The 15,225-nt window shown below is 51.2% G+C and overlaps 1 protein-coding gene across 1 annotated transcript in view; it reads right to left on the reverse strand.

The window, feature by feature from the left end:
* The window catches only part of RUFY3 (RUN and FYVE domain containing 3), a gene marked incomplete at its 5' end in the record, with an annotated part of 17,098 nt that extends 2,361 nt beyond the window's left edge, over window positions 1-14,737 (reverse strand). The window contains 9 exons of the mRNA XM_010155363.1: window positions 1,881-2,020; window positions 3,574-3,648; window positions 4,459-4,486; window positions 5,713-5,792; window positions 8,185-8,230; window positions 9,602-9,721; window positions 13,179-13,276; window positions 14,047-14,214; window positions 14,657-14,737. Coding sequence (XP_010153665.1) covers window positions 1,881-2,020; window positions 3,574-3,648; window positions 4,459-4,486; window positions 5,713-5,792; window positions 8,185-8,230; window positions 9,602-9,721; window positions 13,179-13,276; window positions 14,047-14,214; window positions 14,657-14,737 — 836 coding nt within the window. The remainder of the gene's footprint in view (window positions 1-1,880; window positions 2,021-3,573; window positions 3,649-4,458; window positions 4,487-5,712; window positions 5,793-8,184; window positions 8,231-9,601; window positions 9,722-13,178; window positions 13,277-14,046; window positions 14,215-14,656) is intronic.
* Between the last annotated feature and the right edge of the window lie 488 nt (window positions 14,738-15,225).

Here is a 15,225-nt window from a genome sequence, read left to right on the forward strand (position 1 = left end):
CACGCGAGGTAGGTGCCCCCCTTCGGCTGTCGCCTCTGAGCTGCCAACGCCGGGCACAGCAGCACTGCAACAACCTGCAGCAAGAGCCGGCTTTCCAGTTGGGAGCGGCTGGGGGCTCGCTCTCTCCCCGGGGGAGGAGCCGCACTGGGTTCAGATGCGGGAACTGGAGTCTTGGAGCGGCGTATGGTGTGTACACGCCACCACGGACGCTAAACACGGTGTCGCCTCCGGTGTCTCGCGTCCGCAAAGCGGCGTGCCCGCCCCTGGATCCCAGGCTTTGCGTGCTGCGCCGCTGCTTACAGCCGCTCAGCTTGGGGACAGCCGTATGAAAACGCACCTGGCGACTGACGCGAGGGGAGAAACAGGGCAGGAAAAGAGAACAGAAAGCGTGTAAACCCTGTGAAGCGCTCCGGCTCTGAAGGGCACCGAGGATCTGGGGAGAGTTCAGGTGGCTCAAGATGCCAAGGCCTTGAGAACGCCATGGGAGAGCAATTCCTGGTACAAACCAGCACCAACCACGTGCAGAACCTCAGCTCTGACACGCTTTTAACGCGGTTCCAGCTGGGCTGAGGAACAGAAACCGCCTCTGGGGAATCAAACCACTAACCCCTAATTAAATCGGTACAAACCCAAATGCGTTTGTCACGTACAAAGACATCGGCTTCCTAGTTACTGCAAACGTCCTGTGGTCCGAAGGCCTGAAGTAGGCTTCCAGGCTAAACCAGGATAAATGCTGCCGTGCCGTGCAAGCCCCCGCCGCTTCTGGAGCGACACGGAATTCCTTGAGGTAACAGCAACAGTGAATGACGTAGCGTGAACCGTGAAACCCCTCTGAACTGTTTCCAGCTGGAACTGCCAGCAGATGGGAAGCCCTCTGAGGTCATCTTGCCTTCATTTTGATACAGCAACAAAAAAAGGGAAACACCGGGTTTATTACGACAACTTTTTCATGTGCACGAGGGGGAGAGGTGGATCGAAGCGTCCCTAAACCTTCAGTGTCGCGATGAGGATTTGGTGGCTACTTAGGAATCGATCCCTCCAGTTACCACTCTGAGAGAGGACGTACAGGTACACCTTTAGCTTTGGCTGCCGCTGCGCAGTCGGGAAGCCAGGGTGAGGGTCTCTGAGTGCCACGTCAGAGATGCCTTAAGGGACTTTTGTGCCCCAGCAGTGCAGGTCGTCAGTTCTGGCATCCTGCGTGCCTCAGAAGCGCCTACAACCCCAGCCCTGGACATACAGAAGGAGAACATTCACAGCTTCAGTTTTTCGATACTGATGCGCAGAGCAAGCCCACGGCCAGAGGGCTGAGCCAAAGGAATGAAGCTGGCAAGTGTCCGTCGGCGTCCTGCCTGGCCTGCTCACGCCTGGCACGGATGTCGCACGCCCGGGCCAGACTGTCAAAGGCAGCCGGGAAAGGAGAAGACAGTATTTCAAGTGCAGCCAGACACGAGGGTTAAGAACGCTCCCGTTGTGCTTTCAGCGAGCCTTTGCCCAGCAGCACCACGCTTGCGCGCCTGAGGATGGGGACGTCCCCGACTGGCACGCGCAGACACGCGTGCACGCACGCGGCTCTTCTGTGGGCGGGGGCTCTCCGTTCTCACTGCGCCCCGAGGCTGCCGGGGCACACCTTGGGGCTATTCATGTGCCGCTCCCAAGGCGGCTCCCCCAGCACAAGCTCAGGCCCGAGAGCAGGCAGATTTTTGCGCAGGGAAGGCTCAGACCGTTGCTTTAGTCACGAGAGACTGTAAACACCACGAAGCTGCTTCTCCTCTCACCTCCCAAGAACACAGGCTCTTCCCATCCCCCCTGAACAACTCCAGAAACCAGCATTGGCTACAACCGTCTTTTTGCCGCCTCTCTCTCCGCCACGCGCCCCCTACAAGGGACTGTTGGAATACTGCTGGATGAGCTGCTTGTGACAAGGATTGCAGACGCGCTGGGGGTCGATACTGGATGGGAGGGGCAGCTCGTTCGCCGAACAGGCCTCACAGAAGATGCCACCGCAGTTCTTGCAGATGTTCTGGAATGCAGGAAGAGGACAGAGAAATTAAGGAGACACTCAAGACACGACACAAATGTAGGTTTTGTCTCATTCAGTGGCTCCAGATCATCTGCTGGGCTAGAGAAGGACGCGCCCAGCTCCACTCCTGTCCCCCCCGCAGACCCTGAGTTCGCTTCTGGGCTGGGACCCGTTTACAGCAAAGCTGCTTTGGTCAGGCGAGAGCAGGTGAGAGCTTCACAGCAGAGCGAGTGAGCGCCACCATAAGGAACCATTCAAGTTTTAACCCAGGGTCTAGCAGAGCGTTCTGTCACACCAGGTGCACGTGTCTTATTTCAGAGCCATAAAATACACTGGAACAGCAAGTCTTGCCCAAGGTATTTCAATGTGCCCGCGCACTTGCAAACCTATCGAAGTCGGGTATGAAGCTGTGGCATTTGCTTAGCTCTGAAAGCACGTTTTCTCAAGATAAACACAGGGGAATGGGAAAGACTAAAAACCCTACAGGACTACCCAGATGCCTAACCGGGGAGGTTCGGAGGGTGACTGGGTGGGCAATCGGGCCCCCTCACTGCCTGATGTAAGCATCACGGTACTGCAGCGTCGGGGAGGAGCGGGCTGGCTGCTGACCCCGCTGAGGAGCACCATCACCGCAGGCGTGGCGGAGCGGGCTGGCTGGGGAGCAGCTGTGTGCCCTGGCCAAACCCCCAGTGCCAGGCCTGTCTCTGTGCCAGGCGGGACTGCAAACACGGCTGCAGCTGGGAGCCCCGGCCCAGAAAAGCGGCAACTCCCCCACTGGTCACTTGGCCAAACACGGCCTCTCCCCATGAGCCTGGGAAGTTTCGTGGTCAGGTAACCTCGCTGCGCTCCCCAGTCCTCCCAGAAACTTCCCCAGACCATTTGCAACCGAGCTGCTGGTTCCCCTTCACCCAGGTGCGGAGGTCAGAGGCCGGCACTGCCGGAAAGCGCTCTCCTCCCCGCTCCCGTCTGCCCACAGCCCCCAGCAGCCCTTCGGGGCAGGTCTTGGCAGATCAACCAGGGGAAAACCTAACGCTGCCTTCCAGCTCCCCCCCAAAGCACCTGCACCAGCGTGGCCTGGGTGCCTGCTGCACTGACAGCAGTTTTATCGGCACCTGGACTTGTTTCCTGGTAAACCGCCCCTCAGCATCGCTGAGGAAAGCACCGGAATGGAGGCAGCACCCCTCACATCTCTAGTAATCCCTCTAGGTTCAGAGTGTAAAGCGGTGAGGAATGCAAGAGGGGCTCAGCAACAAAGAGTGAAAATAACAGAAGTGGGGAAGCAGCAAACAAGCATTAACGCCTCCTATTCTCCCTTCTGACTGATCCCAGAAAAAAATCCATTTAGCTAACAAGGGAAGAAGCTGCCAAAGGGAAGGAAAAACAAACCACCAAACACGGAGCAGGGTGGGAAACCCTCAAGCAACCCCCCGTTTAACAAGCTTAAGGGTAGAGTGGACCTCAGAAAAGGGCTCGTGTCTTTGTCCCAGGTCAGCAGGAGGAAGCCTATGCTGTTTGGGAAGGAAATCGGAGGAAACGCGCGTCCTCGGAGTTACCTTCTTTTTGCTTCGGCTGCTTTCTTCCTGGCAGAGCTGGCAGATCTCGGCATTTCCAGGTTCCAGCAGCTGCTCCTAAACCCCAAGTCAAAACCAAGATGTTACGCTTTACGCTTTACCCATGTGAGAGCTCCGCGGCTGCTACGCATCTTCCAACCCGGGGGGGAGAGTTGACGCGCCCGCGTTTCGACCCGCTCTGCGGACAGCACGCTGTGCAGCCAGGCAGGGCCGCCGCGCCTCTGCAGGACGACGGACACGTGCCCTGGCCGTGCCACGGGGCAGACGGGGAAGCACAGCGGCGGCTGCGTGAACCAAGGACCTCGCAGCTCGATTTTCAGGCTGAGATCAAGGCTGCTGGCCCAGCAACAACATGGGAACGAAACATCTTTTTCCCTGTGAGAACAAGCTGACCCATGCAGGAATTCCCAGCAGAGAGGGTACAACACAAGTGTTGCAGCATCCCACTGGCAGTCAGGGCTCCAGCCACGCTTTGCCAGGCATCCAGGGGATACAGAATGGATTCCGGCCACTTTGACTCAGTGATGTTATGGCTTTCATTGTTCTTCGACATACCAACCCAGGAAAGGCACAGGGCAAAGGAGCAATAGAAGGGGTTAATATCCTTTGAAAAACCACCATGGTTTTGCTGGGGAGGCAAAAGGAACTCAGTGCTGCCAACTAAAAGCGTTCTTCTAATGAGATAAACAGCGCTTATTCCAATAGGCAATGCCTGCTGCTATGGACTCCACAGACAAATCCTCACCAAGGCAAAACCCGAAGGACAACCTTCAGGGTATTTGGGCAGAGAAGATGCTGCAGTGAACCAGGAGCTCCCTGGCTACCTTCACCCTTCAGAATTTCAACACAAGACAAAGAATCACCCACCTGCTCTTCCTGTGTGCCGCTCGGGGACCTACAAGAGAAGAACACCGTCACTCGGAGCTGGCACTCCAGTCACCGCCTCGTTCGAGAGAAACATCTGAACCGTCACAGAATTCCCTCAGCCTGCTTGTAAAGCCCTACCCATACAGACTCTGGGGGGTTTGACCCTTCAAATTCCGCTGGCGTACGAGCTGAGGCGTTCCTAACCTCTGTCCCGCAGCCAAGCCAAGAGGCAGCGTGTGACGGGTGCTGTTTAGACATCCAGGATTCCTGGCTCAATGGGAAGAGCAGGAGGAAAACTTGTAAAATACCTTCAGAAGAGCAGAGGGAAAAGAGTTCAACCCTGGAAAAGACTGTTTAGATGGTACAAACACAGCTTAAAACCACCTTTAGGCTTCTTACCACAAAACGTCTGATGCCCCACGGCTGCTGTGAACAGGCAGCGGTAGAGTATCTAAGGCCTGGAAGGTTTTTAAGGCCTGGTAAAGCAGATCGGAATTCGGCTTATGCTGTTCTTAAGACAAGGCTTGTCTGATGAACTGCGCGCTGACACTCAGCGTGCTGCGGTTTTGCACTGACATTCAAGCACTTCAAATAGGCCGTTACTAACCCCGAGCAAAGTCCTCGTTACGGAGCTGTTCCCTGTAGCTTTTAAACCATCTTTCCAGATTTAAACCCAAATCTGAAACGTGGCTTTCCAATACTAAATCCATCCCACAGGGAGAATCCTCCTCTGTAATATTCAGCTTAGACACATGCCACCTGGACTAACGTTTCTATCCACCCATCTTGAGACAGCATTTCAAGTTCTCTTTCTCCGCCAGCTTCCACTCTTGTCCAGAAGCCACCGTTTATTAGCTCCAAATGCCACTGATCCACCAGCCCTTCTCCTTTCCCTCACCGCAGATACCCCCTTCGGACCCAAAAGCCCAGGTCTCCGCAGCACCGGGCTTACGGAAGTTCACTGAGGTAGAAAAATTGGTAATCAGCAGATTTGCACAGACACAAACCCAAAGGTAAAGGGTGAGAGAGAGAGCTTTCCAGATCCAGAAACGCTGACAGGAAGCAGTACCACCTCCTCCTTCCCTGCGAGAGCTACGAAAAAGCAGCAGAGAGACCTCAGCAAAGGGCATGAGATTGCAAATCTTTCCCAGAAGGGGTAGCTGCACTATCCCAAACTTCCCGACAGCAAAGAAACGAGAGAAGGGGAAGCAGGACTTCATCAAGGAGAAGGCAAGAAAGAGATTTCTTCCATACTTGTCTGGCAGGACACTGTTCTCCTCTCTTAGTGGCTGTTTCAGTTTAGCGTTTTCTTCCTGGATTTTGAGCTTCCCGTCCTGCCAAAACAAAAGGTTTACCCATCAGCTGAACTGCAGGAAGACTCCAGTTCCAGCCCTGCCACGCTGCGAAGGGAGACTTCACGTGGCTGTTGCAGGAACCGCCCCTCCGCAGCACAGAGGTGGACGGGGAGACGTGAAAGCACAGAAAGCCCAATCCACCCCCGGAGCAGCTCTGCGCGCTGTCTTCTCGCTATGCACAAGAAGCTGACTTCACACGGCAGAGATGGACTCAGACGCGTCCAGTGGCCACAGGTACAAGAAACTTCACGGTCACCATCTGTTATTTTCACAGCAGAGACCGAGAAGTGTTCAAGGCCAGGCTGGATGAGGCTTTGAGCAACCTGGTCTGGTGGTGGGCGTCTCTGCCCATGGCAGGGGGGTTGGAAGCTCTTCCATTTCTGCAAATGCACGCTTCCACCAGATCAAGCACAGCAGCACACGTGAGAATTGTGGGAAGAACTTCTACCACTTCCCAGTTCTCACAGTTGCAAGTTTTGTTCTCCGGAACAACTGTTTTACTGCCAATTCCCAGCAAAAAAGCCCGTTTTCGTTTTGCAGAAAAAGCTGCAGGGCAGATTTTCACTTTCAAAGGCAAATTTACTGCTAAAAAGGGAGTTTTGCTCGGAGACTCTGAGTTTTACTCTCAAGATGAACACTGCACTTCCCTTTTATAACACACTGAATTCACTAATGTGCAGCACCGGAAGAACACAAAGTGCTTTGTGATGCCCTCAAGGTAAGTTTGTCTTCCAAGTTTTACTGTTAAACTCTTCAGGGAGAATTTCCCTTATTAGGATGCGAAGAGTAAAAATGAGCACGTTTGCTTTTCATACAGTGTAACGCGTACAGCATCTCTCCTGTTGCGTTACGCTTGGGTTTACAAAGCCAGTGAAGGAAAAGTGCAATCACGGTCAAGATCTCATCAGGTACCCAGCTTGGAAGAGGAAACCAGTGTTCTGCTGCGAAGTGTCAGGAAGAAATTCTTCCTGGAGAGGGTGATGAAGCACTGGAACAGGTTGGCCAGAGAAGCTGTGGATGCCCCATCCCTGGAAGTTTTCAAGGCCAGGCTGGATGAGGTTTTGAGCAACCTGGTCTAGTGGAAGGTGTCCCTGCCCATGGCAGGGGGGTTGGAACTGGATGGGCTTTAACGTCTCCTCCAACACAAACCTTTCTGTGCTTCTATGGTTCCACTATTTTTGTGAGGCTCAAACCAATGAACTGCCTACTCAGCATGTGCACAAATCGTTCCAAAGCTCATTTTGTTGTGGCACGTTAACAATACACATTTATCGCCTAATAAAGCTCAGGAAAAGCACATGAGCAAAATGAAACCATACTTCAAACACAAGCCAAGAAGGAAACAAAAAAAAAAACCCTCGTATTACCTGTCTCAGCCAGTTCTTTGGGCCTTTTTTGTTTTCTTGGATCCGCTGGTGACTGTGTGACCATCTGTCTCTCTCCCGCCTCAGTTCGAGTTCAAGGTGGCTCCTAGAATATTGAGATGGAATTGTGAATAAAGGCCTATAGAACACTCTACACAGAGCTGATGAACTAACCAACCTCTCTTCACCCTAAAGCAACTGAATCCCAATTCAAGAGCTGAACACTGCCTCTTAGAATAAAGAGTGTGTGTATATAAAGAATAAACATATAATAAACTTATATAAAGAATAAACACGGTGTGTTAAGCCATAATACATCAGGATGGAAAAAATCTGCAAGTCCTTAATCTAATTCCAGCATAATTTTGCAGGAAATAAACCTGTCTGCAGGTCCTTAAAAACGAATTAGCTATTCATCTCTTACAGAACTGTTGGTCAGTGCCCTGTTCAAAAAGACCTTCAGCATGGCAGCTGCTATGGGACAAGCTCCGAAACCGATGCCAACACTATGACCATCTCCCCAAGCCGTACACACAGGACGGATGGACTGTGCCTCTCAGAGCTGCGACGATTCTTCCGACACCCTGCCTGAGAGCGGGGCTTGGTCCTCACGGAGCAACCGCGGGCTCCGCACTGGGAGTACTCTGCTGCTGACGCTGGCAGAGCCACAGCACATGAGCAGGTCAGTACCTGGGCTTGAGTAGGAGAGGTGAGCCCGGTGGGCTGAATACAGGATGCATGTGCTGTTCTACGGACCCCAGTCCTCTCCCTGGTCTAGCCTAACCCGTCACGGAGGCATGACACGTGCTCCTTCACGACCACGAAGCAGTCGGGCTGCTGCTCTGCCCTGGTACCGCCGCCGAGGCTTCTGTGTCAGTCCCACGGTGCATGCGCCACAGCACACTGAGCCGCAGGGAACAATGACACGGCTGAGCGCAACGCCGGGGTCCCTGACACGGCCCGAAGCGGGCACGATTCTAAATCAAGCTGTGGATCAGAGAGCCTACCCCCTGGGCCACCAGGAAGCTCCGTGCCTCCACGTCTGCAGCCGGTCTGCGCGCAACAGGGACCAGGCTATTGGAGCACACGGACCACCTGGGACTGCAGTGCCAGAAAGGCTGTTTCCTGACATGGTTACAAGTAACACGTGGCTGCTGCCGCAGGGAACAACCCCTTTACCAGCATCTGCTGGTAAAACCAGTGGCAACGTTTGTACTACACAACATTCAGTATCCTCACTGCTATCAAAACCAACATTATCCATTATTACCCTCATTAGCCTCCATACTGCGCCAGCGGTCTAAGCAATTTGTTATGACTACAGCCTCATTAATTACAGAGCCCAACAGAAGTCAGTAAAGCTGGTGGAGAATTAGATCCAGAAACGAATCCTCGCCCACACTGACATTTAAAAACAAACCAACCGAGAATTCCTGTTTTATAAAGTGGATTTAACACCACCACCACAAAAAGCCACGTTTCCTCTTAAAGGAACGTAGCTCCAGCAACACCACCCACCAAGCACTGCAGCGCCCTCCAGTAACCCACTGCTTTGGGAACCCAGTTAGGGAAAGCAGTGCAACCTCCCGGGGAAGGAGGCTCCATCATCCCCACACCTGACTTAGCTGGAGCAAGGAAAGTACGGGAGAAAGGCCCGCCAACGCAGAAAGGTGCCAGTGTCCTCCCCGGGTAGCTGCAGCTGAGTTACACTGACTCAGCGGAAGGCGCACGTGCAGAGAAGAGGCGCTCCCTGGTTATCCCACAGAGCGCTCCCCAAGGCTCCCTCCTTTTAAGGAGGAGCATTTATATTTTTCTCTGTTTTCCCAATCCTGGTAAATGGATGACACTGCAGGGGAAAATACGACTGCTCTTGCCAAGGTCTCTACATTTGGCTTCCAACTTTTTGGTTGTCTCCCAGCAAAACTGAGACCAGTTTCAACCGGAAACAAAAAAGGCACAGGGCTGTGTGTCAGCCTGACAACCAGGATTGCTGCCCTTGCTCCAGACTGCCCGGCGTCAGCTCTAGGCAAGGACTCTGCCGCTATGTCCCCGCCAAGGTGCATCGCACTGTCTGCTCTCAGCGTTGGCTTTACATTCCAAATTACGCTCGCGCAGTGGGGCGTCTGATGCAACGCCAGAGGTGGGAGAGACCTACGCTGCCAGCAGAGACCCGGCTGCGCTCGGAAGCACACCTCCAGCAAACTCCCATTCCCTACCGCAGGCCCCTCGACCTCAGCGCAGGCCGAGGATCTACCCGCCCGTCCCAAATTGGTTTCGCAGCGATCTCCGTCCTGCATCCCTAGCGCTGCTAGCCTTGTCTCTCCCCACCCCCAACCCTGACTTCCTCCGGCCATCGCCCTGCCTGCCTTCTGCCAGACACAGCCAGAACAGCCCAGAAAACAGATTAGAAAAGGATCTCTTCACCGCTGCCTGGAGAGCTCTTCCACTTCTAGCTGGAGGCTGTTGATTTTGTCCCCAAACTCCTGCTTGAAGAGACGGTTGTCCTGCTGGGCCAACTGACGGTCCTTCTCCGCCTGTCGCAATCTGGATTTGAGCCACATGAACTTGTGATAAAAAACAAAAGCCATGGTGGGGAGGAAGACCGAGTTTAACCAGCAAATAAAAAAACCCAGTGAAAAGGTAAAGCCAAAAAAAAAACAAATGGTAAAAACAACGGAAAGGAGGAAAATATTTTAAAGAAAAGCAAAATGTAGGTGAACCAGGCAGAAGCTCTGATTTTCAACAGTTTTTATTCTATTACTACAGTTTACAGCCATTAGATGAAAAACAGAAAACACCACTTGTATCCAGATCCAAAGCAAACCTCAAGTACACAGAATTTTAAGTCAAATTTGATTTTAATGTAGGTTACATTTCAGCTTTACACGTGTAACTGGAACTTGCAAGACAGGTTAGCTACTGTACTGAGAGTGAGTGCGCTGTCCTGGCCTCTTCCACCGACTGACGCGTTGGCTCAAGCGCCCGGGCGTCAGCACACCGAAGCGTTTCCGCTTCGGGCCCGACATCAGCAACGGCCAGATCCTTAAATTCTGCCTCATTTCAGCGTTACTGCCCAGCCCAGCCCCCTGTTTCTGCGGGAGAAATCCGGGGAGCTGACTGTTCTAGCTAGCTATTGGGGTACCCTGAGGAAAGCTTCCACCTTTCCCTTTGTTTTGGTTTCTTCTCCAGGGAGCTAAAACGCGTTTTTAGTAAAGGGTTGCTGAAGGTTGAGGTTATACACTCAAGCATGCGACTGGGGCATCGCGTGGAGACTTACAACGGGTCCCCAGGTCTGCCTGCGCGCGGGAGCCCGTCGGACGAGCCAAGCGGTGGTACGCGCGGGCGCACAGGAGGGCCAGGCCGAGCCTCACGCGTTTCCACGCGGTGACCTTTCCCCAGCTGCGTTTTCAGTCACGTTTGCCACCCACTGCCCCAAGAAGCACTGGACAAAGGGAGAACTGGCACCCAAAGAATTTCTACGGGCATCTCAGCAGAGCAAAACAGCCTCGTATTCAAGAGGGAAAACCCCCAAATGTGATCTTCTTGAAAGAAAAAGAGAAATCTCTAGGAGCACTTACAACCTCAGGCCTGTGCGGCCACAGGGAAGAGAACATTAGCTTACAATAGGCCGAGGTCCAGTTACTTAAGTTTTGCACTGGGGTGTTAAATTGGCAATTATGTTTCCTGCCTGGAGCTGTTTCCAAGCTTTAGCTGTTCTTTCATTAGCAAATTCCATTTGTATTGGGCAAGGGAAACTCAGAAGCAAATGAAAGAAGTGTAATAGTAAAAGGCAACTTCCTTTTAGACCACTGACTACTCAGACAAGGAACGGTCCAGTACTAAATGACCATTTCCACTCCCCACCACTGCACTTTTGTTCCTTTTCCTGGGTACTTTTTGTTTCTTTTAAACACTAGAGTATAAAGATCGGATTTTTTTTTTGTTTGTTTGTAAAACGTGTAACTTCCCTTTCTAGGAAAATGAGAGACCTACCAAAACCCCCTCCTCAGCCTCCTTCGGTCGGGAAGAACCACAACATCTGTCTAGAGGGATTATTCCTGGCAGAGGTAGAAGGCAATGCAAAGACAAGGAGGTTTCCACTGGACTTACCACTCTATCATGTTACTCTAAGACACCTAGCTACTAATTCTGGACACATGAAGTTTAAAGGAACAAGGATAAGTCATAAGCCCCCCCCTTCCCCACCAAGTCACTAAGGCAAAATCGTTGCAAGCAGTCTCGGTTACAAGAGGGCTGGTCTCCACGGTGACGAGCTATCGAGTCGCGCCCGCTTGTCTTGGACTTGGGGCTGAACCCACGGAACAGAAGTGAACGGGTAACGGCTTGGGGAACGCACACAACTACTTTCAACAACTTCCAGGGATGCTTTTTTTTTTTTCGTCTACTTCACAAAAAGGGTAACACAAAAAACTAGTTGACTTTCTGGAGCTGGCCAGTCTGGCCTGGGCCGGACCAACGCACCCAGTATCCATCACTGGTGAAGACTTGAGCTGCTGTATACGGTACACATCACCGGGATGGACAGAGCCACACAGCTCCCATTCCTTACGCTTTTCTGGTGCGTCTATGGGCCAGCTCATTGGTACTTTAACACAGTTTAAATGGCAAAGTTAGGGATTTTTATACCCGACTCTAAATCTCTGAAGAAAAACTCACTGATTTTAAAAATTCAGCAAATTCCAAATCAACTTTAGGTGACAATTAACATTTTAACCGTTGCTTTTAGCAATTCTCAAGTTCTCCCCTCATAAATGAGTTCTGATGTCAGAGCTGTGAGGTGGCCAGACATAAAAATGTCTAATGATGCTTCTGGATCAGTTTGTTTGCTGCACTATTTAAGGTTTTTGCCTGTTTCACCAAATCCTTTTCACTGTATAAGTAAGTCAGAATGAGGAGGATGAGAAAATGGGAAAATAAGAACAGCAAGAGAAAAAGAGCAAATAAATTAGCTGAGTAGATATCATAAAACATTTTAAAATACAGATCTTCTGCAAACAAAGTGACAGTTTTTAACAAAGAATCATTCACAACATAAACCCTAAAATGAGAGGTTAATTTAGCGCAACGCCCTGCTCATTCAGCAAGTCCCAGACAACAGGCCCTGCTGAGAGCTACGCTTTCCCCTGATTTTCTCGGTGCTAACAGGACACTCAGGGCAACTCAGAGGCTGAAGTTCTGAACCTCTGGCCCAACCACCGCAAGGCCTGGCTCTGAGAACAAGAGCAGAAGGAGCACTGCTGCTTCTCAGATCCACCTGACTTGAGTGCGGAGGCCCTCCCGATTTCCTGAGGGGCAGCAGCATGAGAGCAACACGGCCATTAGGATGGAACTTGTCCCAGTCCAAATGGATATTGTACCTGTGGGCTATCTTTACCAACTCCTCGTGACAGCCAGGCTGCCCTCTCACCTTCCTCCGTTTATTTACCCAAGAGGATTTTTTTCAAGCTCATCTGCCTTGGAAAGTACAAGGCTGTGCATAATGAGAACGGTTCAATTTGGGATGTTTGAAAAAAACCCAGAAACCACAACAAAACCCCCAGTACCAGAGAGATCTGGAATAACCAGCACCTCCAAGCCTGGCTGTGGCTGCACGCTTGTCCTTCCTGCTCCCTGTCATACTGTCGTTAACAGTCACGTCCTCCTCCAAGATCACATTTATGGTTTTTACCAGTGCTATCCGAGACAGGAATTGACTCGTAATGACTGGGCAACGTACAAAAGTGCAGCTGACGTAAATAAACCAGTAATTACCACAGCAGCTTGGTTTATTGTATATTCTTTTCTAACGGCAGCCCTCCTGAGCATGCAAAACACTTCTCCTAAGAGCATCTCCCGAAATTATGGCTCTCCTCACATAGCTGTGTTCAAGCAGCAGCTCAGCAGAGCGCTCAGCCTGTCGCCTGCTCTGTTCTGGGTCAGCGGGATGCTACCGCTAGAACACACACATGATTTCTATAATATTGAAAGTTTCATTTTTTACCTTTGTTCAAGTTGTTTGATGGTGGCGGCCATCTGATTTGTTTTTTCCTCCAAACGGCTGTTTAATTCACTCTTCTGTTTCACCCCCATGTCTGAACTCTGGAAAAAAGCAGCGTTGTGGGTTTTTGTAAGTCATGCTAAAACCAAAAGAAGCCACGATAAATCACGTGGCACAGGGAACAAAAGGGGCAGAAGCCAAAGAGTCAGCAGAAGGTGCTCCAAACGCAAAGGCCAGGTCGACGCTGCAAGGACCAACATCTTGCCATGCAGGCGCAGGTGACGTCCAGACCCCACAGAAGGGCAACACCGTAACCATCGCAGCTTCCCGTGTGACGCATATTAGCACAGTGCCTACAAATATCGTTCGGCTGTTCTGAACAGAATGATTGGCTCAAGGAGAGCAGAAGCGACTCTTTCCTGCTCTACAGTTTATTTTAGGGGTTCTTTCTGAGCGTTTTCTGTTGCTCTTTGTCTTTGGAATCTGCTTTTGCAACCACACGGTAATGTATGCAATTACCCCATATACCTTCAACTACTAGATTGTACTGGAAAAGAAGCTACTGTGGATCAGTTTTTGTACCACAAAACCACGGAAGGTGCTTCCCTCAGTCACACACACACACGTACATTTCTGGATCATCATTTATATGATGATATTCATTCTGAGTATTTCTTCAGAAGAAAATGCATTTTCCTGTAACCTCCGCCACATCAATTGTTCAAACACTAGAGCTTTCTTGCAGCAAGACGGATGTTACACAGCCTGTAACCCTTCCACACCTTGCAGCTCTTAAGGAGAGGGTGAAAAAAGAACACGAGCCATCACTTTTATCTGGAACCCACTGCATTTGACTCAATTATTTTCCTACCTGCAGCTTGAAAGACAGTTCGTGCTTTAGGGCCCTGAGATCATCCAGTTGCTGTCTGAGTGCCACCAGCGCATCCTGCTTCTCGCAAACATCTTTCTCCAGCATCTTCATGGCTAGTTCCATCTCCTGTCGCATCCCGATCTGCGCCTCCAGCTCTTTCTCCACGTCCTGGAACACATGGATCAGCCCGCATTACCGACCAGCAATCCTCACTGTATGCGAGATAACCACCCTTAGCTGGTGCTCCTGCCAGCGTGGTCACTACCCAGAAGCCTGCTGCACTGCCACAGCGCCACCATTACAGACCTGACCCACGAAAGACAACTAAGGACAACAATTCCACATCTGCAGGCCAACATCACAGCAGCGTAAGCAGCATAACTAGCAAAAAAATGCACTGCTCGTTTTGAGAAAGAGACCTCAAGCTGAGCAACAGAGTCACTAAATTAACATCGCTCCTGACAAGACTCTTCTTGGATCAGGCTGAAGCAGGCAGGCAGGAATGGAAAAAAAAAACCCTGGCCCAATATTGTCAAAAGGGATTGTCTGACACGGAGCTGTCGTGTGACAAAGCCATGTGTAGCGAGCGCCAAGCTCGTGCAGCCCTTACCAGCCGCAGCTGAGTCTCCTCCTTCAGCTGTTTTCGTGCCTCAGTCAGTGCATGGCCATCAGCAGTTCTGTCTTTAGTGACCTAAGTTAATGAAGACACCCAATTAACTTGTCATTATATACTACCAGCCCTCACATTTGCTTATTACTTGCTTTTCCCACCACTTGGAAATCCAATTCTGCAACTATGAAAAATCAGAGCTCCGTTCAGTTAACGCAGCATGCAACTCCCATGTGAAATGGTTCTATTTCCCTGTTTCCCCAAGCACTCGCTGCACGTCAGTGGATGAGAATTGAATGGACAAACTCTCCGTTTTCAGGACTCGCGCTGAAATGCACGAAGTACGGTTACAAATCCTCAGAGAAAGATCTTACGGGCTTTTAAACTAAAACCAGATTCTGCCAATTTCTAACACTTTCAATAAATCAACACCAAAATACAGATCCTGCACCTTGATTTGCATAACGGGTTCTATTTCAGGCTAAAAAAGCACAACTCCTACATCCAATTTTTTCTGCCTCCCTCCTCCCGAGGCAAATCCTCCTTTCTCCTGTCATAGAATCATAGAA

The sequence above is a fragment of the Eurypyga helias genome, unplaced genomic scaffold, assembly GCF_000690775.1.
Source record: "Eurypyga helias isolate BGI_N326 unplaced genomic scaffold, ASM69077v1 scaffold13910, whole genome shotgun sequence".
In the NCBI taxonomy this organism is placed as follows: Eukaryota; Metazoa; Chordata; class Aves; order Eurypygiformes; family Eurypygidae; genus Eurypyga; species Eurypyga helias.